Source organism: Lathamus discolor, chromosome 2 (genome assembly GCF_037157495.1).
Source record: "Lathamus discolor isolate bLatDis1 chromosome 2, bLatDis1.hap1, whole genome shotgun sequence".
NCBI classification, from domain to species: domain Eukaryota; kingdom Metazoa; phylum Chordata; class Aves; order Psittaciformes; family Psittacidae; genus Lathamus; species Lathamus discolor.
In genome coordinates this window covers 70,007,057-70,031,320 of record NC_088885.1, presented here as the reverse complement: position 1 = coordinate 70,031,320, position 24,264 = coordinate 70,007,057, and the positions used below count along the sequence as shown (strand labels likewise).

Below are 24,264 nucleotides of genomic sequence, written 5' to 3'. Positions count from 1 at the left end.
TTTACTCTCTGTCCCACCCTCACTGCTCCTCACCTGGAATGTGGGCTGGGAATAACCCTGATGATGCAGCTTCTTTTGCTCTGAAGCCAAGGCAGGAGGTCCAGCAGTGGTCCAAAGTGTAGCAACACATCTTTCCTGCACAGACACTGTCACTTGCAATTGACTGAGACTGGCTAGAAAGAGCACCCAAGCTCTCTTCACAAGATGCTCCCCCACAGTGACACTGCCTGTATCTCTTCTTACAAATGGCCCTCTGAAGGACAGCTGCTTCTGAAAACACATATATCTGCATCTGTCTCTGTTAGATGCAATTTTGGTCACGCTTAGAGATGTTTTGTAAGTGAACTCTTTTCTTCCCTGCATGCAAAGAAAGAGCTTTTCTTGTTAGCAGGTAAAACCAGGTTACAAAACACCTGTTTCTGAAGTGCACAGCAGTCTCCAAATGGACAATTAATGGGAAAAAAGATATGTTCTCGGACTCATTCTCTACTTTTCTTTTTAGAAACCTGAGAACATGTGTTTTGGGCGAAATTCTGCTGCTGTTAGAAGAGCAGAGCTGGGATTTCAGCACCCTAATTTGGTTGATTGTTTAATTTTCTGGGAAGCAAGTTTTGTGGATCACACACTTAAGGTGATAAAATCAGCAGAACTTTACTACCTTCCCTCACCAGGCCATGTCACTGATGTAAATGGAAGTTATTACACTGATAGTTTATGGGAAGAGGATTTAGGCTAAAGAGATAACAGAGCCCCAGTCTTTTACTCTTCCAAGTTTCCTAAAGCCAAAAATGCTTGCAGAACTAATCTGAAGAGCATATTTCCAGTGTAGATGGAGTTGGAGGACTCAATTTCTTGGTACAACCTCCGTTTTCTAGAACCTGAATTAGGACTTCCAAAAATCACTGATAACCCAGATGTCTTGCCAGTGCTCTTAGTAATCTTAGTATCTAGGCAATCCTAGATAATGATCCACAAATCCCTTTTAATTTGCTTCTTTCTCAGAGTGTGCCGTGCCAGCACATGATTAATGCATTAATTTTACTGCATTTGCAGCTGATTCTTTACTCATTCTCTACCTTGAAGATTTAGTCACGATCATCTACTGTAAGATCTGTTCTTACCTGTAAGAGTCTAGTCACTTTTGAGTGGGGGATGATCTAAAATAAAGTCTTGCAGATGATAGTACACAAAACACCACACACAGTTGCACACAACATACACTGTGCTGCCAGCAGTCCTGGTGCTGAAGAGCAAAAAACATCTTTCATGAAATCTGAATCTGCAAGTTGATTGTAATGCAATTGAATAGGCTAATAAATGTCATACCATTGTACAGGCTCACACAGGAGGCAGTGCTAACACATTCATTAAAGGTACCAAATTGTATAGATTGTGACATCAGATATACTTTTTAGTCATGAGAACAATTTATTTATGCTGCTTATTATTGAGAAATAATACAAAATGGTTCGCAGGAGAAAAAATTCCTGTTATAGCACTCATTATTCACCATTGTACTGGATAGAAGATAGCTATGTGAAAGAAAAATCTGGAGGATTTAATTGAGCTAAGTTTTCTAGATTTGCTGGAAAATATGTGCTGCATATCACCCGCTGCAAATCTGATTTGAATTTGGTCATCAGTCAGATGTTAGACTGAAATGTACCACAATATTAGGGAAGGTCAGAAGAATATTGAGGTTTGTATTTGAAAGATTACAATCTCTGTCAGGCATTAACTACTATAGCTGCTAAATATGGCATTATAGAAAGCATTTTACAACTGGATTCAGTAACTCTCTGAAAACATTCAGAGAATGGGGGGAAAAGGTGAAGAAATAGGTAAGTATGCTTTTGGCATCTCTGGGCTTTATGAAGGTATAACTTTGTGGGAGCAAGGATGACAAGGGTAGCAATTGGAGATGTGGACTGTGGGGAGTCTGGAAGAAGGCTCTATCACTCTGCTGTGGTGGAGTTTATCTGTCCCAGCAGTAATCTGCGTACCAGCAGGTATTTGATGGCTCTGCGGTATGCGTGGATTAGAAGCCACTAGAAGGGTTATAAATTTTCGAGTTTAAGGCTTGAACTGATGTGTAACCAATTGAGACTAGGGACAGGCTTCTCCTTTGGGGAGACTGCTACCTTATTTATACCTTAGCAAGGCAGCTGGATTACATGGACAGTTACTTCTATCAAACACAGAGGTTCCTGTGTACTTTAGCTGTCAGGGTGGGTAGGAAAGCTTTGTCAGATGGTGAAAACACACTGTAAAATAGGTATCTGCCAGTAACTTCTTGCAATAGCTGTATATATACTGTGTAGTTAATGCTTGTAGTTAATGCTTATATTTAATGCTTATAGTTAAAAGACCCTACCAGTGCTGTCTGTTGCTTGTAAAGGTGCTGGGGTGCCTGTTGAGTAGCAAAGGGGCAAAGCCAGAGAATGGGCAAATCTGATGGCAAAGAAACCAGAGGCAGGCTTCAGAGACAATGTTCAGCAGAGGTATAATGGTATTTTGCACTGTTTCCAGCTATGCTCTGGGAGCCACTAAAAATGTCTGAAGATATTGATAAAACACCCACTGCTTGTTTTAATTAGCTTGGTCTCATTTTTAATAGGCACCAGATGAAAATTGTGAGTGGGATCTTGCATGTGTTTAGGTACTAATGCAGAAAAATGGGCCTGACAGAGTTCGAGCTTGTATCCTGGTTATTGCAGGTGTGGGTAGTTCTTGGGTCTGGTCTGGCACAGCATAGGGGGAGTAATAACCAGTTAAATTATACTCTGTGGGTTGGGGCTATCTTTTGTATTTCTCTTGAAAACTTAAAACATATAAAAGCCATTTAGGTTTCTTTTTTTCTCATCTCTGTTCAAGGCTGTTGAGGTCTTCTGTTGAAAGCAAGTAATGATTAGCTGTGGTAGATAGCTTTTCTATCAAGAGACAGTTAAAGCATGTCAGTAATCTTTGGCTGACAGCAAACAAAACAAGCTCCTCTCGTGTTCCCTCACACGGAGCCTTTAAGTTTTGCTGACATGCCTGGAGCTGAAAAAGCCGAGGATGAGCTGGGATAATAGCTTGTAAACATAGAGTGTGGCCACACCTTGCAGTGTCTACAGCCTAAGGGAACAGATCTGCCAACCTATATCCACCCTTAAAATGCCAGGAAACAAATCATTGGTAATAAAACACAATGGCTGTTCTCCATTCTGTTTAACTAATGATGTTAAGCAGAAAATAGCCACAGCCTTCTCCTATTAGGCTCTTGAATAAACAATGGCTGTAGCTCAAATACTTCATTAGCAGGGAGGGAAGCAGCCACCAGTTCTTTTTTCGGGTGTCTGTAGTTGCTAAGGTTTGCATAGCTGTGGACAGGTAGGAGCAGCCAGTGTTACTGCTATTATCTTTCCTTGCATGATGGAGAGAAGCGTATCTTTGTTTGCATGGCCTAGATAACTGTGGTGTGCTTGTAACAGCAAAGCAAGCTCTGCAACCCTGTGAAAAGAGTATGCCTTTTTGCTGGTTGCAAATGGCTTTGGGCTCAACCATGTAAAAAGTCAAACAGGGTCTGGGGGCAGTTCTGGGTGTCTGGGGAGAATTACAGAGCTGAGTCTGTCTCTAAGCTCTCAAGCAGAGAGCCTGAGACAAGCTGCCTTATGTGTTTGCTACCTCCCCTTGAGCAGGCTTGGGGTGCGACTGCTGGTGGCATTGAGGTCCCTTTGAGCAGGGCAGCTGCATATAGTCAAGATGTTTTTTCAGGCTCAATAGCAGAGAGAGGTTCAAGATGTAATGCTGGGATTAGGGCCAAGTACGAAAAGTTCTCAAAAGCTGCAGGTGATGATATAGCTTTGATTTGACTCGCCACAGGCCGTACACAGATAACACCTCCCAGTTTTTCTAGGCTTTTAGTCACTCTTCAAGTTATTAACTCTTTAACTTGGGTTTTGGTTTTTTTTTTTTCCATATATAAATTAAAAAACCCAGCTCTCTCAAAGTGGAAAATCTGCACTATGTGCACAAAGCTTGGCTGTTCTCTTACAGCAAAATGCTATGCTGAATAAATAATCATGAGCATAAGGAAATGTCAGGAATGAGAGAAGGGAGAAAATAAAATAAAATAAAGCTCCTAAAAAATATTTTCCCAAAAGATACTCAGACATTATGAGCAAAACCACTGTAATTTGAAAGGCAGACCAATGAATCCATGTTCTTTAATGGCATTCTAATGCAGCCTATAAGAAATGCATGCATTCATAGGACTTAAATAGATGATAGATCCTCTCACTTTAGGATTAAAGCAAATAAAGCCTTAAGGTATTTTCAGAAAGCCCTCTCACTTCTAGCTTGCTCTTTGTTAGTTAAAAAGAAGAAAAACACTCACAAAACAATTCCTGGAGGAAAATATTTATGTTCATTTGGGGCAACCCAAAGCCTTTCATTTGTTTTTGTTTTGAAAGGCTAATGTTTACCCTGAGTCTGAGCCTAGCCTGCAGGTGTTATGCCTGGCCCTATTAACCTGCATGGGCCTGCTCACACATTTGCGGCTTCCAGGGTGGGCTGCGCTCAGTTTACCATTTCTCGTTTGCTAGGTGTGTTATAGATCCGTCTTTCTTGTGAAAACCTGAGTATTTCTGGCTTGGATTAAGTTAGAGAAACTGTGAAAAGAAGGGGTTTTGCTTTGCTCTGATTTCCCCTTTGTGCTATTCAGTGGTAATGGCTTCAGTTGGATCAGAACTGAGCAAAAGGGATTTCTCCCTGGCTGCTTCTGTCTATGAAAACATTGGTTCTGAACATTAAATGTTAGCACTGATCTAGTCCAGCCCATTCTGTATCTGTATTTAGCTTGCTATTCTGGATCCACACAGAATAGTAATGGTGTTCATGCAATAGGGGTTTATGTATAAATGGCCATACAAAAATTGCTATATATTGCTACAGACAGTTTACTTAGGCTGCTTCTTGTGATTCACATACACACTGTGGTAACCCTACACAACAGTGAAACTTAATTACTAGAGGCTGTGTTTAATTGGGCAAGTTAATATTAAGAATTGTAGGAGGAATCACCGTAGCTGGAACAGCGCAGCCCTTAAATACTGGGTTACTCAGCAGCTGATGAACATGTAATCCCCAGGCTCTCCCTTTTGCACTCATCCTTGTAACTCTGTGATGCCTTCTCAATTTGGTTAAGGATGCATTAACCCATAATCCAAACTTCAGCTAAATCTCTGTATCTCTGGTTCTTATTACTCTCCAGTAGGCTGGAGCTTGAGATGTGCCTCACTTGCATCTTGTCATACTTGGAAAAGAGAGAGGACTAAGTTGGCTCAAAACTTGTACCTGGCTGCAGTCTAGGAGTTACTGGGTTGGATGCAGGAATAAAATAGAGCAGGCTTAGGCTTTTTTCTACACTTTGCTTTGTCTGCCAGCAGCTCCCGAGGCTACTCTGTTGTGTGAGGATTGTCAAGGAGTGGGCTTCTCACCTATGAGTTGTCCCTGAAGCCTTTCTGCTGAAGAACAGCAAATGCAGGAGCTGCTCCCAAGGCCAGGCTATCTTGAAGGATTCCTTTAGGTAAACCATGGCCAATGTGTGTCGATGAACTACTTGTACAGCAGAAGGAAAACAAATGGAAAGCATGCAAACCCCTCTGTCCGTATTACAAGTTTGTGTATTTTCTGCCTTCACTTCTAATCCAGTCTGGAGGTTTTTTTATAAAAAATCCAAGCACTTAGTATCTTTTTACAGATTCATTACAAGGTGCTCTGTTTTTATTACTGCTTCACCAGACACTAAACCCAAGTTTCTCCGTGGTATTTTTTAATAAGCTGAAGCTCTGTGCACAACATTTGTGTAATTTGGTATATTTCATGCAGCTGCTACTTCAGGCCTTCGTTTTCCTGTCTTTCAATGGAGACGAAAATAAACCATCTCTGTCAACTCAAGGTAGAGGTTATAGATGGCATGCTATGGCCCCCATGAATGAAAGTATTATTCATGGAGTGAGATGTAATCCCCAAAATCCAGGATAGGAGAACTGCTGCTCAGCTGGGGCCGCTTTTAAAACCTATAAGGCAATTTGCCTTCCTTGTAAACTAAGGAATCAGGTCTAAATACATTTTACTGCACCTTCAAAGTTCAAAACAAAACAAATGATTGAAAGGTACTGTGCTCTCTTGTCAGCTTTCACCCTCTTTACGTGGACTCCTTCCAGCCCTGCCACCTTATCTTCATGGGTTTTAATGCAGTTATTAATCTCAGTTTCCCTCCTGGCTTGGCAAGAGGCTTCCCCCCTTGCCAGTCTTTGGTCAGATAATACTACTGAAGCTTGATTCAGAACCTGTCGCTGACGTGAGCCTGTGATTACTTATTGTTTGGAAACCCCAGCAATTAGGCAGGGTGTACATGTTCAGCTGGAAGCCAAGGATCTTGTGCAGAAGGTCAGGGGTGGGATGATTTGCTGGATGAGCAGCTCAATTTACTGTAACGCAAAGCATCAGGGGTGTGTGCAGTGAAAATCCCCAGTGACACGTTGAGAAAGGACATCCTCAGGAAGGGCATGTGATGCTGCAGCTGCCTGCACAAACCAGGTGGGTCGACTTTGTTGCCTGAACTGCAGAAGCAGATAAAGCACTGAAAGCTGACTAAAAAATACATAGCTTTCTCTAAATAAAAAGGATGCCAAGATACGGGCAAAATCTAGGCGCTGGAAGGGCACTGTAGAAACCAATGTGTATTACTTAGGCTTGTGCTCCAGAATAATGTATTGTGAGCTGGCAGTGCTGGAAGGCTCATAAGGATAAAATATTAATGCTGTGTGCTTTAAGGTTCTGCATGTCAAGAGGGAGGTACTTGATTCAAATATAACTTCCTTGGGGGCCATCTGAGCCTGCAGACTTGTTTCAGCTTGTTTCAGCTGTGCTTTGTACCTCGAAATGAGGACAATTTAATTTAGTTACACAGCTCCCCTGAATCCAGGCATGGGCTTGGCTTTGCCAAAGAGGTTGGGTTGTGCACAGAGGGAAAAACATTGCCTTTGCCCCATTGCCATCCAAGCACAAAGATACATGGGCAGAGCTTAGATGGCTGTTGTTTGGAAGGTGCTAGTGTTAGCTACAAATTTTGTTTCTCAGGAAGGGTGAAATTTATCCTACCTAGCTGAGATGTTGAGGGCTAGCTGTCTCCAGGGCTTATTCAGTGTGATAGAGTTCTGCGGACTGTGGGGAGAACAACCTACACTAGTTGTCATTGTTAGGTGAGGTGGATACTAGTGCCCTAGATCTTTGGGTGCAGGGCTGGCTGGAGAAATAAAGCGCTGTAACACTAGCAAGATAGCCAAGGACTAGTGCTTCTGTGTGTGAATCCCAAATACAGAATTTGGGGATCTAGTGGGAGAGGATGTCTGCATGGGCGGACACTGAGACAAATGTGATTGCCCCCTTTCCATTAACTAATTGAGGATGTAGTGATCTGGTTCCTCTATTTGGTGGGTTATGAGATGTGTGCTTCACCTCTGCTGGGCAGCACTGCAGAGCAGAGACTTCCCTTCTCTCTTCCATCTGGGCACTAGGCCCAAGTACATAGTGGTGGTTTTGGTTAGTTCCTAAGAGCAAGAAAAAAAACTGCATCTGAATCCTGCTGTGTCTTCCCAGGCATGCTCCAGATGCAAGCAAGCCTAGGTTTCTTATTTGACCTCAGTTTATACTTACCTAGAGAGAAATGAGGAGGGTCTGCAGCTAAGTCCTGTCTGGAAGAAAGCAAAGTCTTCCATAAGCACCTGTCTGCCTGCATTTAGTAGCAGGAAAGAAGGGAAAGTTTTTGCTTAACAGAAGAAAGTACGTGCAGCCTTGCTAAATGTAGGGAGTCACTTGCTACCTTTCAGCTCCTGCTTACTCCCTGTGATTTGGCAACACTCCATTCTGCCCGAACAGTTTCTTCAGTGTAACTAGGCTTTGCGAAACCCTCCTTAATCCAATACAGAAAGTTTTTATGCAATTGCATCCAGCACAGTCCTATTTCACTTGTTTTAAATGAGAAAGTTAAATCTCAGTCTAGACGGAGTGCTCTGTAGCTCCTGCGAATCTTGCACACAGTGAGATGTATCCTCTATGAATATGTTTCTCGTTTTCCAGACAAGCCCAGGGGATCTGCACCCCCTCCCTAAAGTTCCTGTCTGTGCAAGAATGCCATGTAGTCCTGATTTATACGTCAATAAAACACATCATGAGAAAGAGAAAACGCTTAATTGTGTAACTGACATGACTTACTCAGTGCATATTTTTGGTGGTAATTTATGTACTTATCTTCTTTAAGAGGGGTACAAAGACCCATGACTTTCATTTACAGTGGGAACAGTAAAAGATGAGGAAAGTAAACGCAGTGAAGGACAAGGAGTAATCCTTTAACTAGTATGGCTTCGGGAAAAGGACTTCTGTTAAAAGAATCACTGAAAAACATGAAGAGATGCAGGTTGCATTTGGAATCTTAAGGGGTTCCAAGGAAAACTTTGAGATTCCTCCTGTCCCCTATCAAACCAAGTCAGAGAACAACCTTACGTTAGGCTTCTTTTCTCAAAGCAATAAGAAGTGAAGAAATCTTCTTTTATGTTGCTTATGAAATCATTGATTCTGAGTTCACTTGATTTCTTTAATGCAGGCCCCTTTCAAAATTGCGCTGTGGTTTTCTTTTAAAATAGTTTTCTCAAGGGTGAATATGATGCTGGAGATGAAGAGGCAGATAAACAAGCCTATCTGCAGGCTTTTGCTGCAAAGTTTCTACTGGCAACCTTGTCCTGCTGATGACAGGCACCCTGGCAGCAGCTTAAACAAGTGTTCAAGAGGTGCATGCAAGATAAGAAGACTCCAGGATATTTAGAAATGGGTTAATTTCTGGCAGGCTGACATGATTTACTTAATTACACCGTAAATGTAATATCTTTTCTATCGCCTGTGTACGGATGTAGGTTCTAAGAGTGTTCTTTGTGGGGGAAAGCTAAGGAGTAAAATTAAGATTGTTGTTCAGCTGCAATTTGGTTTCATTACTGATAAAATGTTTATTATGGCATGGAATTAGTGTTGACATGTGCTTTGTTCTGCATGATGTGACTCTTGCCTCAAGGGCCATCTAGATTTCAAACGCTGGAGAATAGGTGCATCGTAATGCACAGACATGCCTATACATTTGCATATTAGTCTGATAGAAAGAAGAAATACTTCATAAATATGTAGGTAACTAAGATTCTTATCTCCTTGTCTTTCACTGTCTTTGCCCTGAGCCTAGTTGTCTTACCTGTAGTGCTGCCCACATGGCAATATGGCATGGGAACTATGGTGCGGTGGACCAGCAAATGGGGAGCACGAAATGGGGAACTCGTGAAGGTTTTAAAGTTGTGGGGTACAAAGCCTCCTAAATGTCTTAGGTTGTTTATAGGAGATGCTGAATTCTTCCTGTTGACATCCAGAAATTTCCTTTAAATATGAGAAGTGATCAGCACAGTCTTCAAAAGTGCTCCCTGAATGGAGAGATGGACAAAGTCGCTCACATCTTTTTACATGGATTCTCTACCTTGTTGTGCTGTACCAGTCTCTGAAACATCATTTACTAGAGTTAAGCCTCCCTCTTCATCACTGGAGAAAATCTTCCTGGCAGTGTGTTTAGTGAAGATGCGTTTATTGCCAAGACTTGCAACGTTATCCCTACCCAGGATACCAGCTCTTGCTAGCTTTGGCACTAAGACTGGTTGTGACCAAGCCTAAGAAGGAGTGCTCTGCCTGACTTCTGAACAACGTGGGTGTTCAGTCAGCCTATAAGAAAGAGTATTTTCTTGCTGAACAGAAATGTAATTATGCTTCTATCAAAACAGTGTTTGACTTTGTAGAAAGTGAAACTTACCATTATCCAGTGTTTTTGGGTTCCACCTACAGTATGGTAATCAAAGGAACACAGGAGCTTTGTTGATGATCGTTATCTCCATAGAAAATCCGGCATTGTGGTTACACTGGCGTTTTTTTTTGCCTTTCCCAGTTGTAGGACTTCTTTTCACTTGCAGGATTTCCTTGTTCCAGATATTTCTTCATAGATCCAAGTTGGTTTTTTTCTTCTTCTCTGAAAGAAAAAGTCAATGAGACAGATGAACAAAGGAGGAAAAAGGTCTTTCACTTTACTTACCATTCTGCCAATTCAAACAGTTCTGCACTGTGCTGGGTTTCCCTGCACACCTCTCCAGATGGTGCCTGAGACAGACCCCTGGTTAAAATTCTGATTCCCTCCAAAATATGATTAAATAACTTTGCCACTGTCAGCGGTGTGTGTTTTTAATCAGCAACATAATTTCTTTTATATTCCTCTTAAGGGCTGAGAAATTTTGGCAGGTATCATAAATGGGTGCATGCTGCATGGCCTTACTTTACTGCTCCCAATGCATTTATCAGGAAGGCTGATATCCAAAGTTGTTCAATAGTTCTGGAATGCTTACTGCAGCAGCATGTTCATCTGCAGCTTAATGTTGCAGCTTTATGCTGCAAAGGTCAACAGACCTCATCCAGGGTAAAATCAGCTTCTTTGTGGGCTTCACTGAACAAACTTTCAGAGAAAAGCAGCTGGTAAACCAAAGCATGACCAATCCACAGTTGTAGATTGAAAATATAATATTTTATGAGTTTGACTAGCTTTGCCTTCTTTAAAATATTTTTGTTTCTCTCTATACTGGGACAGTGCCTGGAGCCAGACCACCATGTGGATTATGCAAACAGAAAACAAAGGATTGATCTCTGCACTGGAGATCGTTAATCTAGATTTAAACTGACCAGTTGTGCTTTCAGAGGTCATTTTAGTTTGTTTTTTAAACCTGCTTGTTGTCTTGAGTAGCCAAAACATAACATTGCTGAGGCCCTGCGCTTGTCCTGATAAGAGACACAAAACCTGCTATCGTGCATGGAATTCACCTCCGGAGCATTCAGGTATGTAGGTGTCTTTCCACTCATAACCAGTTCCTCCGTGTGAATTTTCTGAGACACTTCATGTTTCAAAGAAAGACCTGAACTGCAAGAAAAGAAACAACCCATGGGAGTAGTCAGGAAATAGCTGAGCAAGCTTGTGAGAAAACTGTGAGTTAAAGGAATATGCAAAGAGTTTATGCCACGCGTTTGAGGTGTGAAGTTTTAGCCAGGCTCAGGCTAGGGCTGCAGTAAGCCATAACGTAATCCTTCTAGCATGCGATGTGCAAGATGAGCTAGAGCTTGAGTAAAGTTACTTGGCTTTGGGATCTTTTCCACTTGCCAGGAGAGTCAGTCTGAAGGAAACCTTGGAAATAGAGCACATTTACTTATTTTTTGAAGAGCTCGGTAACTTTCAGTCTTTGTAATTCCAGAAAAGCGGTTGTCAGAAATGGCTCTGTTTCTCTTGACTTGTCAGGGGTGTCTCTAGGGTATGACGGTGGTTTCTGAACTTCAAAATGCTTTCACTGTCCTCTTGGTAGCATGCAGAGAGGCATGCCTTCTCCCCCTCCCGCCTCCAAATTCTTCTAGACAGCATTAATGCCTTGTCTGCACAGCTTCACTAAAGAAGGCAGAATTGACTGCTGCCTTATAATATGCTCACATCATGGCACTAGCACTTGCCCCCTCTCCCAACCAGAACAGATTGATAACAAAGGCAGCGAGTAAGCTGTAGGTTCCTTCAGCTGAGGGTGAGGCTGCTAGTAAAGGTTGCACAGCAGTCTCCTTTATCTGCTCCCAGCAAATGAGGAAAACTGATGTCCTGGCAAGGACTTTTCGTGTCTGTCTGGGTCTTAAGCACAGAAGCAGCCCTTCCCAGGGAAGAAAAAAAAGTTATATTTTTGTGTGCAAATAGCAGCCATTTTCTGGTTGTGAAGTAAAGTTTGGTGTGTTTGTTTGTTTATCCTCCCAGACTTCTAAAAGGTGTTCGATATGTTGAATCTACTTTGTCACCCCTCAACTTGGGTTGGAAGGGACCTTAAAGATCACCTGGTTCCAACCCCCTGCCGTGGATAGAGACACCTTCCATTAGACCAGGTTGCTCCAAGCCCTGTCCAGCCTGGCCTTCAACACTGCCAGGGAGGGGGCAGCCGCAGCTTCTCTGGGCAACCTGTTCCAGTGTCTCACCACCTGCACAGTGAAGACCTTCTCCCTAATATCTAATCTACATCTACCCTCTTTCAGTTTAAAGCCATTCCCTTTTGTCCTGTCACTGCATGCCCTTGTAAGAAGTCCTTCTCCTGATTTCTTGTAGGCCCCCTTCAGATACTGGAAGGCTGCTATGAGGTTTCCCCAGAGTCTTCTCTTCTCCAGGCTGAACAACCCCAGCTCTCTCAGACCATCTTCATACGGGAAGTGCTCCAGCCCTTTGACCATCTTTGTGGCCCTCCTCTGGACTTGCTGCAACTGGTCCTGATAGATGAAAGGATCAGAGGTAACTTGTACCATTCCCTGTGTATACACTCAATATGCATCCAGAACTGTGATCAGACATTGGGCCAAAGAGTTTGGCCAGGTGGGAGACAACTTCAGGGGTACTCTTCATGAAATCACTATGTTCTACCTTGCTGCAGAACTGCTGGTGTTGGCCTTGCTTAATTCATCTCTCTGGAATCTGTTTTTGTAGAAGCTTTAGCAATCTCTTTTGCTCTCATCTTCCTCCTCCAGCCCCTGTGGGGTGAGCCACCTACTGCTTGTGGTCGTTCCTCTCAGAGAAGAGGGCAAGAATGTTATTTTCCTCCCTGTCTTCCCACCAGGCCAATTTTTCTTCTGCAAGATGCGACGTTGAGGAAGGGCAGTCAAAGACGCTCATGCAGGATTTCTTGTTCCTGCTGAACATGCATCTTTCCTGTGACCTGGGAGATGTGCTGACACTGCTAGGGCTTGTTTTAAGTGTGGGAATCTTGTAAGCATAGGTGTAGGGTGCAGTTATGCCGTTGCAGTAATGCCAATGTCAATTCCTTTGCTTGTGAATCAGGACTGTCATTCAGGCTATTTGAGATATTTCTGAAGTGAAGGCTGTCAAGTATGGCAGGACAGGGAAGGTATTTGATCCAAGCAATGCTTCTGCCTTCCTGAGATGCATTGCTGACCTGCTGGTGTGTACTCAGCCCAGGAAGAAAGGTACAGCTGTGAGGAATTGCTAGCTGAGGGATCTGTACAACAGTGTAAAGCAGGATGGAGTTTTGCTAAGGGCATCAAGTGAGTCTGAAGCCTGTTGGCATGTTATTTCATCTGTTGGTACTGCCCAAGAGTGAGGTATGAAACCTGCATATGAAATGCCTACAGCATTCACCGCTTTTGCTTACTCCTGAGAATCTTGAAGGGGGTTGCATTACTAGCTTTCATGTTAAACAGCAGTAACCTTGTGCTAAATTCCATGAACCAAAGGCTGCAGGATGCTTGAGCTTTCAGCCAGCACTTGACTTCATAGCTTAGGCAACCAAATAGCACTCCAGAAGTAAAACAGGGTTTCTCAAACAAGTGCTTTGGGATTATTACCCTTACATTTCAATTAATACATTCATTTCAGTTGCGCAGTCTGGGGCATACAGAAAGCATTTGTTTGCCAAACAGTGCCAAAAGTAAATTTACCCTTCTGTGAGTCATGTGGTTTTCCAGGGTAAATCATAGTACTAGAAAATGATGGAAAGACAGATCCATTTAAAATCCTTTTTAAAGTAAAAACACTAAAGAACTCCTTGTCAGCTGTGTTTAAAGAAGAAAGGCAAACATAAAATCTTAAGCCCTGCTCCTCTAAAGAAGGACAACATTGTACTGAAAGGGCTAACTGCTGCTCTGTATACTGCGTGATTTTACTTTGTACCCTTTCATAGCAGCGAGGAAAGAAAATAAGGTACAACCCATATGCCTTCCAGATCTGCCATAAGGCATTTCCTCTCTTCGTGCTCCGTAATGAACAAACACTCTGTGTCTTTACTCCACAAACATATTATTTATTGCTTGACACTGAATTCCCCTTTTATTTGCTATATTATTTTCACCACTCTATTTCAAAAGTTGCTCTTTCAGGTATCTGCTCTTCTAGAACTGAAAAATGCCTCTCTGTGCTGAATGAAGTGCTGCAGGAAGTTATTAGTTTCCAATTAAGAGAACAGCCCGAGCGGCAGACTGCACAGGCAGTCCTTGTGACCTGCTCAGGTCACAGTGAGACAGCAAGCAGTGATATGTGGACCTGAGGTGACTTGTATGAGAGCTGGGCAGAAGATCTGTGGTGGCATTGGGAACAGAGTCCCCAGCATTGCATCACAGGAGGGTTTCATCTTTGACAACTCTTAATGGCAGGATTTTCAGGACCCCAGAAAATAGTCACTTGTTGCTGGAAATAACTATTTAACCTGCTCTGTTCATGATGGAACTGTTTGGAAGAGTTCTGGCTAGATGCATAAATGGGATGTGTTGGTAGGTAGGGGTGGAGAGAGCTGAGAAAAGTTAATGAAGAGCCAGGATAAATGGCTGAGGTATAAATCTTGATTAACGGGTGATTGGTTTCTCTGTTCAGAACGTGTGTGTGAGCTGAGAGATTGCAGAGGTACTACAGAGAATGTACCCAAATTCCCAAGTAACCTGCAGTGAGAATTGCCTGATGCTTCTCACTTGGAAAATCCTGCTTGAAGGTGTTCACATGCCTGGTAGGTTGATGACTTTGGGGTCAAACTATAGGCACAGATCTTGTAATCAGTCCCAGTTCATGAACTGAGAGTTATTTCTGCCATGGCTGAACAGGACAGGCCTCACCTGATGGCTGCCACTTAACTGCAGCTTTAACTACCACACTTAAACCATAAATACCTCTCAATCTATTAAGCGAGCTGGAGGGTAACTGGTTGAAGAGCATTAGCCCAGAGGTCTTTCTCCTTCAGAGCTTGGAGCAGCAGTCTGGGCTGCATTTCCTTTCTCCGCAACAGGCTGCAAACCTGCTGGAAGCTGTCTGAGAGGCGGACTATAAAGGGAATAATGACAGATTATTGCTCTGGTTCTAATGGAGAGGAGTAAACATTGCTCCCACCTGCCTTGTTGGCCTTCCCCCTGACTCTTACACATAAAGTCAATCCTGTCATCACCATCATTAATCTCTCGACAATCAAAACACTCTCTATAACATACAGGACTGCCCCACTGCCTCTCCTTCCTTGCCTATCCTTTCTAAAGAGTTTATAGCCATTCGTTGCAGCACTACAGCTGTGACCGTGTTTCTGTGATGGCCACCATGTCATAGTTTTCCTGCTGCACAGTGCTTTCCAGCTCCTTCTGTTTGCTGCCCTTGCTGCATGCAGTGGTGTAGATGCACTTATTTGGGCTATTGATTCCACCACCTTTTGCACGGGGAGAAACTCTAATTCTTACATGACCATTTTCTCATACATGACCATTCTCAGGTGCTCTAGTGAGCCTGGTTTTACACGTTTCCCTCTTCAAGTGTAGTTTAAAGCTGCCAGTAAGCCCTGCTAACTCCTGTGCAAAGATCCTTTTCCCCCTTTGAGACAGGGGTACCCTGTCTATCACCAGCAGGTCTTGTACAACGTAAACTGATCCACTATCAAAAATCCCCAAATTCTGCTGGTGACACCGGGCTTGGAGCTAGGTATTGATCTAGTAGCTCTTCCTGTTTCTTCCCTCACCAGTCCCTGCAACTGGAAGGATAGAGAACGCTAATGGTGCTCCTGATCCCTTAACTACAGATCCCAAGGCCCTGAAGTCTTGATTGCCCTTCTACTTGCTCCTTGGCAGACCTACAGACTCACATTATCTTATCCACAGTGCTGTATGTGTAACGTTTGCCACCCACCGAGTCTTTAACTGTCCACAGGGGTAGGAGAAGGTAAGTCATATGAAACAGGAGGTAATAAAGAGTCTAATGAACTCAGGCAAAGCAGACATGAGTTAGTGTAAAAGCAGAGAAAGTAGTGTAGTTGAAAGCCTAAGGAGGATAAAGCTTTGTCTGTCCTGTTGAAAGTGCATATCAGCAGGAGTCCCCATGTTCTAATTCAAGTGAAGAATTAGTTGCAGGCAGTAGAGCAGAGGCTCGGGGAGGTAAAACAGCACCTGTAGCTGCCTCCCAGAGCCCCACTCTTCCCATAAGCACAACAGAAGCCCTCATGGTATATGCCAATGAGCAGGCAGGCATCAGCCTGTGTCCTTCTGCAATCTCTGGCTCACAAACTCAATTCACCAGGGACCAGCTTGGTCCAGCCAATAAATGAACAACAAAGGCTGACGTGGCAGTGCAGAGCAGCTGCAGGTACTCACTGGGTTCTGCCTGGGCAGCTGTTGGGAGGATGGTGTTCCACCCAGTGCAAGCCCATGCTTTTGTAAGGGGGATGAGAACACTCTGGGTGGCACCCATGGCATATGGACAGGATCCTTGAGGACGTCATCATCACAAACTGCTGTTGTTCATGTGAACATAACCCAGAACTGCAGCTGTGATCTTCTGCCTGACCGTACACTAGCTTACGCTTGATGTATGCTGTGATGAAAGCAGGAGGAAAGGTTACAGGTCAGTAGCTCTAGCTTCAAAGCTGATGCTAGAAGGAAGTGCCTTTTCCCACCCACCCCCTCCTTCTGTTAACCATTATGAGTAAGCTGTTCTGAGTTAAGGTAAGGTAAACATCAAATGCTTTAAATTTACACACTGTCTCCTCCCAAGTTTGAGACATGACTTAAAATTCGTCCTAGGTCTAGTTGCAGGTGATGATGTTGCTAATCTGGTGTGCCCAACCCCTCTGTCAGAAGCATCTGCCACCGTGGCAGAGATTACAAAAGAAGCAGCACTATCCTCTCTCCCAAAGGCAATTTGCAGCCTCACACATGTGTTATGGGAGGTAGAATAATTTTTATGTAGCACCTTTCCCCAGTTCTGAGGCACCCACTTTGTCATCCCCGCTCAGAAGTCATGTGTTAGGGCATATCACTGAGGTCCAGTTCCTCATCCTACCTTAAAAGCTTTATGTTCTTACACTCCTGTGGATCTCTTAGTCCATTTACTGCCCATATTATGACTTCACCTCTTCCTAATTCTTGTTTTTATTTGTCTTCTCCCACTTTCTTGGGATTTCTTGGCTGCCTAAGTCCATACTCTAAACAAAGCATATATGAAAAATGAACAAAACCATCGCAGAGTATCCGAGTTTAAATTTATAATGGCTTTGGATGAGTAATTGGCAATTGCACTGCTTCCAGGACTATTTTTACAATTGTGATTGAAAGTTCATTGTAACTTGTAATTATTTTTTTTTTTTTCAGCAATGATGCATCAGCTCGTTGAATTAGTAGTTGTAAATGTCACTTGGACTTGACAAGGAGGAGGACAGATAATCTAGTTAATAGTTTTGTTGTGAGATGCTGGGATGGGTAGTGGTGTTGTCTAACATGAACTTTCTAGGGAAAAGAACATGAAATTAGAACTATAAAGAAGTGTAGAAACTGCCATAGTTGGCAGGATAATAATCAATCTCATCACTTGGCTTGCAGACAGCTTTTACATTTGTTGCCTACATTCCCTCTGCCATGTACGGTGAACTGGGAACCTCAGCATGGCTCTACTGGTTTTGCATTGTCGGTGATGACTTTCTCTGTGACTCTGGCCTGGGGGCCAGAGCACTGGTGGATCAAGAGGCTAGACTTGCAGCTGGTTAATATTGAAGAGCTGAAAGCAGACCAGAGGAGTTTTCCTTCCCTCCCTCCCTCCTTTTCCCACAAGACTTTACAACTAGGTGGTTTAAGCATGTTCACAAGAGCTGAAGCATGGGTGATCAAGTGAAACAGAGGAACAGAATTAAACACTGGTTTCCTTGCATTGCAGCTGAGATATAGAGTATGAGGTTGAACACAACGTCCTCCAGTTTTATTTTATGCAAACTTGTGAATAATTGCTCTAGCTCTCTACTAAACTGGGCCTTTTGGGCCAACTAGGCAAATGAAGTCTCAGTCTGTGGAGCCCCTCTAAATCTGAACAGGAGAAAGCCAGCAGGTTTTTCAGCTGCAACTTATTTGGCCAATGTATTTGTCATCCCTGCTTTGCACATAAGTGCCTGCCATAGTGACAGGATGGGTTATACAAGTGGTCTGGCCAGCAAAGTCTGTCTTCCAAACACTAGGAGTGCTAGGAGTGGAGTAGCTGCCTTTGACCGAATGCTCCTATACCTGCAGGCTGGCAGAAATATTCTGGTTCCCTCTGCTGCTGTGAATGATTTTCCATATGAAGTTAAGAGACTTGCTGGACTATCTGAAAAACTGTAACGTCAGTGTAAGGGACTTGCATCCAAGGTGACAGTAGTTTATTAGTGACATGCCTCGTGAGATGAATGACTGCTAATGAAGTTGGCAATGCTTTGAGCTGTCAGGATGGTAACTGCAGACAAAGGACTAGTTTGGACTCTCGTGTTGAAAAAATTAAAAAATCCAATTAAAAACCCCCAGTCATATCTTCTTATTGAAACCAAATGTGTTTATGTAAAAGGCAGGAGTTACCTAAGAACGACACATGCTTAAATGTGCATAGTTAAGTGTCAGTTGCCAATTATTCATTTGAAGCCCTAGAAATAGAACCTCATCCATTTCCGTGTTATGAGATGTGTGTATGGTGGTTGGAGGTTAATGTGAGTATGTTTTCCTCTCAGCAATAATCCAGTTCTGCTTCAGAAATAACAGTTCATTCACTTCATCCTCATTTCCACTGGCTTACTTTCAACCCTGTCAAATAATCAGAATTTTAAAATTTGCCAAAGTGTTTTCAGCATTGGGATAAATTTGAAAACACCTGTGACATTTTAAGCCATTTATTTTTCTTCTGTGTTTTTGCTTTTGTGGGTTTTTCCTTCCCCCAATCACAGCAAGTTACGTCCCTACATAAACATCTCACTAGCATACCAGTTACACGGTCATCCAGCCCGAATGTCTCTGTTGGGCTTGCTGACAAAAAGAAGGGCATACCACTTGGCAACAAATACTTCTCAAAGTTCACCAACCCTCCTACATAAATTCGTGTGTGTGTGTACATATATATATATATGTGTGTGTGTGTATATATATATATAAGGGGGGTTTGGTGGTTTTTGTTGTGTTCTTTTTTCAAAGTTCTGGAAATCATTTTCCTTAAACTCCAGCAATAATGAAGAACACTTGTTTGTAGCAAGGTCTGCACTGTTGCACAGGAGGCTCGCCTGGAATTCGCTGGCTCAGGGGTGAGATGAGCTCACAGCAAAGACGGGGAGGCAAGCACGCAGGCCAAATGCCCACCAGCAGGCAAGCAGGGCAGCCTGTGCCATAACAAAACATGGCAAGTTTAGGTGGCTGAGCAGCCTGGGCAAATAACCCTGGTATTCACAGTTTTCTCATGTACAAAAGCAATTCTCAAGGCTTTCATGCTCCAGCAGCTCCGCTGCATAGTGTACCACCTCTAGGAGATGGTATGAGGAACTAATGCACCACCTGGACTAGGGCCTGCTTCAGGGCAATTCAGCTCTTAAGAGTAGCTGGGACTGCTCTTGCCCACAGTGGTGCAAATCTGTAATTACTCAGAGTCCAATAATCAAACCAGAGTATTTCCCTTGCCAGGTCCATAAGCCTACTTCACATTTATGTTGGCGTGTGGCAGTATGCGGTCATATCCAGTGATATGCCACATAGCAATGTCCAGGAGCTGGATGTCCTCAGCTCCTCTTGTGGGAAGGACCATCCCTTTCACCTGGTGTGTTCAGGACCACACACAGACACGTTATTTCAGGAGTGGGCAGAAGAGCTGTTGTACCTGTTACTGTGATCTCTGGGCAATTTGGACTCGATTTGAACAGTAACTTGTGTGTGGAAGAGTTATTTCATGTGCTGTGGTTCATGGCTACAGCTAAATCTGGTAATTGATTGCTTCCGTTCATTACGATACAACTGTGGAGAACTAATTTGGACAGAACCTTGGACAGGGTGTCATGTCTTCATTGCAAGTAGTTCAGTGGATGAGAGAGTTGCCTGTTGGAGCACTGTGGAGAGTTGAGGTTTCCCTCTTCCAGAGATACTGCCCCTGTGTTCAGTTGCAGCTGAGACTGATTTCAGAGGAGAAAGTCAGGAGCAAATGAAAAGGTGGCAGTCTGCTTATCTCAGCTTCCCTGGCCGCATCCGTAGAAATGTGTGATTGCCCTTACATGCAACAAATGGGAAGTCGGTCTAAAATACCACTGCTTAATTCTTCCCTGAGTTGGTCCCCTGGCTCTGTCTGCCTTAAGAAGAGTGAATCCCACCACTTGTGCCAGCTCTGTCAAATCTGGCAGCAGATCCAAACCTTGGCAGAGAGGACATGGATTTGCTCTTCTTCAGATGGCACATTTTTTGAATGTGCTAGGTGATTAACACTGGACAAGACTGGGATCTGGAACCTTCTGGTGGCCCTGGTAGCACTCAGATGCTTGCAGGGGCAATCAGAAAGCAGTTTCACTGTATCTGCTTCTATTTGCCAGTGGTCACAAACTCCTAGTTGCATATAAGCATTTTTTTGTTGGATGGGTGACAGAGGAGGAGATTGTACATTCAGAGGAGTATTTCAACACGTCAGGTTTTTTGGTGGCACTGGAACGTGCTTTTCTAAGCGTGGAAGCTGTGGAGGTCAGAGGAGTCTCTTCCTGCTTTTGCAATAGCAGTAAGTTTCAGTTTACAAAACAGTTTCCAGGGGACACAAACACGAGGCATTTGACAGCCTTGTTAGAGATAAGTTGTTTGGGAACACTTCTGTAACAAAACAAAATCCTACCTTATCTAAAACTAATCCTTTTAGTGAGAATTAATAATTATAAGAGACTTAGCTGTAAAAAAAAATCATATTTTTTAAAATTTAAATTCCATGTTTTGATATTTCTGGCGTAAAAAAATAGCTCAAAACTAAATATAGCTCAAAATCATTTTAACACTTGACTTAGTTATAAGAACCCTGAAACAAGAAAAAAATCAACATATTTTGAAGTGCTCAAAGTTAACAAAATAGGGGAAAGAAAAGGGATAAATGTGGTTTGGATTTTCATTTTTTGTAAATCTTAGATTTTTCTTTGAAACAATTCCCTCAAAGTCTCAAACATTTTTGCCCATGTAGGAGGATTGTTTCCAGTCCAGTTTGTTATGTATTTGGTAGTAAAGCTGTGTCTTCCACAATAGATAACCTTGCAAATACTTTTCAAGAAGGACAGGAAATCTGACCCAGTTTGTCTCTTAATGAAATTAGTCAAACCAGAGGCCTTTTCCACATGACATTATGGGTATCTGCTTTCTCTCTGATGCTTTCCAGGCAGCACTCATAAAGAAAAAGGTATGGTGCCTCTGAGCAGGGGGGCATGGAGAAGTTTGGGCTGGTCTTCCATTGAACATGTGAGCATGTACATGGAGACTGGGCAAAATGAAAACTTGAGGTGGTTTGAGCTCTGCCCCAGTCCTACCTCCACTGCTCTCTTCTAGTGTCCCTTTCCCCCTTCAGCCTGTTCTGAAATCCTCACCCTACAGGAAGAAAGGCAATGGGCGGCCCATTTTGTGCCACACTGAGGAGAGGGGTGGAAGAACTAAAGGTGTTTCCCTCCCAGACCACAAAAGATGCGTACTGGTAAGGTGGAACATCTTTGTGATCTCTTGTGGTGGACATAAGGCTTTTCAAGTAGGCTGTAGTACCAGTAGTGTCCCACATCTAAGGGTTTTCCAACAAGTCCAGGGTCACCAAGTGGTGCTGAAATCATTCACCTTCCTTGAGCTCTGCTTGTCACAGCCGTCAGTAACTCTGTCTGGTCTGTAGGGCTGCTGGCACCACTGGGAGATGGGGTTGTCAGTAATTTGGATGAGATCCTGGCAGTGATGATTTTTTTGTGGAAGGGGAGGGAAGTGGTAGGAGTTGACCTTTCCTCTGCTTTCCCACCCTGTGGGGCTTTATTTCAAGAACTCTCCTCTTTGTCCCTTTGTTTGGTGGTTTATTTCCCTCTGTTTTCCTCCTTCAGAGTTTTATTTTTACCGTTTAACCCCTCTGCTTTCTGCTGCTTTTTTGAGAGCCAATAATGACAACAGTCACAGCCTAGGACTTGCCTGAGCAATCCCTCCATTGCTGCAATTATGGGCTTTTTAATTATTCATTTGTTCTATACTGAAGTTTTTAGATTTCCAATCCAAAGTTTTTGAGGAGCATGGAAGGAGAGCTGCTGGGGATGTCACATGGGACATGATCTGGGAAGATGGCATGGACTGGCTTGAAAGAGGCTTTATGTAATAACACACTGAAGATTCAGGTGAGTGACCCACGCCCTTTCCTGAATTGAGGAAAAAAGGCTGACCAAAGAGATCCTTTCCAGCAGATCAGTGTGCCTGCTGCTTGTTGATAAACATGCTTTATGTCAACCAACTTAGCCCAGTGCAGTTTCCCTTGCCCTTGAGCCACTCTCCTGTTGCAATAGCTGTTGTTGCCCTTCCTGCTGGGCATGAGAGTGTTCATCAAGGGAAAACGCCAGGGCAGGTTGTGGGAGAGGAAGCATATCCCTGATGAAAAGGAAGAAACCAAGATTTTGCACAAAGCTTCATACCAAAAGCCCCTTAATCATCTGTGTCACACCCCTGGTATCTTCTGTTTAATTCAAGGAAGTCCTTAACTCTTACCATGTATTGCCATCATCAAGAAAATGGTGCTTAAAGCAGGTGCTGCCATAGCCCCTAGAAACCTTAAGCTGATCTTTGGTGGCTTGTCTCTGGAGCCAGCCAAGGCATAGTGGATCACCTCTTGAAGGCTGGCCATCCCCAGAATAGCCCCATAAGGTAAACCCAATGAGCAAATCGGCGTGGAATGGCTCCATGCTGCAAAGTCTGTTTCATGTTGTTTTAAACTCGAAAGCTGGAAAATTCAGAGCCAGCACTAAATACTTGTTCCACTTTCAAAGCTGAGCATCAGGGAGCCATTCCTTTAATAGTGGATGTCTGTTCTCTGAGCCCAGATGTGCTTATAGCATGGGTCTTGCCAGTGTTTTCCGTTCCTCATGCTTCCCACACAAATGTGCATGCAGCTTTCTAGCCATCTATCTTTACCCTTCAAAGTTGTTGTGAGGAGTAGCAGCTGTTCCTTCTTTAATACAGGTGGCAATAACATCGTACAAATTGTTTTCGATCTTAATCACTGAAGTTTGCCACACAAGTGATCCTATTTCTTGCCAGAAGTGATAAATTGGACACAATTTTGGAACAGATGAAATGTTAGACAAAGTACATTAGTCAAAGACACTTCAGAGTATCAGTTACTTTCCCATGGTATGTAAGTAATAATTCAGTTCTTAAAACCTTCCACCTGGATTTGGAAGGTCACCTGAGCTCCTGTTACAGGCATTTAGCAGTGAGTTAGTGTGAGGTAGCAGTGCTAACTGGTATGTGAATTGATAAATAGCATTGTGTTACCATTTATGTAACTAGAAACAGCAGCAGACTCCAGTCTGGAATTTGGGATGCTGATTTTTACTAGTCTATTTTACTGGGCCCAGGCTGGGATATCCCTGTGACTCACCGTCATTTTACACAGGCAGCTAATCTCAAATTATCACAGCTTTATCCCTTCTTTAAATAATGCAAGCTGGGAAGGCCCAGAGTAATGATGATGCCCAGAGATGTGTCATGTAGAAATTGACATCTCCTGAAGGTCAGTTATCCTTTTCTTCCACCTTTGGTGGCTGCCTTTGCATAGTGAATGCAACAGAAAGTTATCCTGCATGAACCAAAGGAATCAAGAGCTGAGATGCTTAGAAAGGAGAGCTGTTTTTTCCATAATGCTTCTGCCACTTTTCCTTGCTTGAGTAAACACATTGCTCCTCTCAGGGAAAGAAGGTGCTGAAGGAAGGCAGTACTGTTATCCTCATTACGTGCTGGTCATGTGCACCTCTGCTCTGGTGAAGGGATCTGTCAGATTGGGTTTTGTTTTAGGTGCTGCACAAAACTTAACCAATGACATGGTTTGAACTGATGGAGTTGCATCACTTCAAGTAAACTCAGTGAGAATGGATTCCACCTACACCTCTTACAGCTGGTTCTGTCCACTGACCAAAATAAGAGCAAAAGTGAACATTTTGAGAGCTTTAACCAGGTTTTCTCTTTTAATTTTTTGAAAGCAACTGTGCTTATTATTATCATTCTTGTTATTTCTAACCCAGCAGAGGACACAATGTGTAGAGGAAATCAAAATGGCCAAGACAAAATCACTATTTTCGCTACTGTAGTCTGAGCAAAAATGTGTTCTCATTTATTGCGCCCGACTTCATT

At 43.1% G+C, this 24,264-nt stretch overlaps 1 protein-coding gene across 1 annotated transcript in view; it reads right to left on the bottom strand.

Annotated features, from left to right (window-relative positions):
* The window catches only part of NEDD9 (neural precursor cell expressed, developmentally down-regulated 9), a 96,823-nt gene that overhangs the window by 60,049 nt on the left and 12,510 nt on the right, over nt 1-24,264 (bottom strand). Inside the window, exon 2 of the mRNA XM_065667357.1 lies at nt 9,887-10,099. Coding sequence (XP_065523429.1) covers nt 9,887-9,889 — 3 coding nt within the window. The 5' untranslated portion in view covers nt 9,890-10,099. The remainder of the gene's footprint in view (nt 1-9,886; nt 10,100-24,264) is intronic.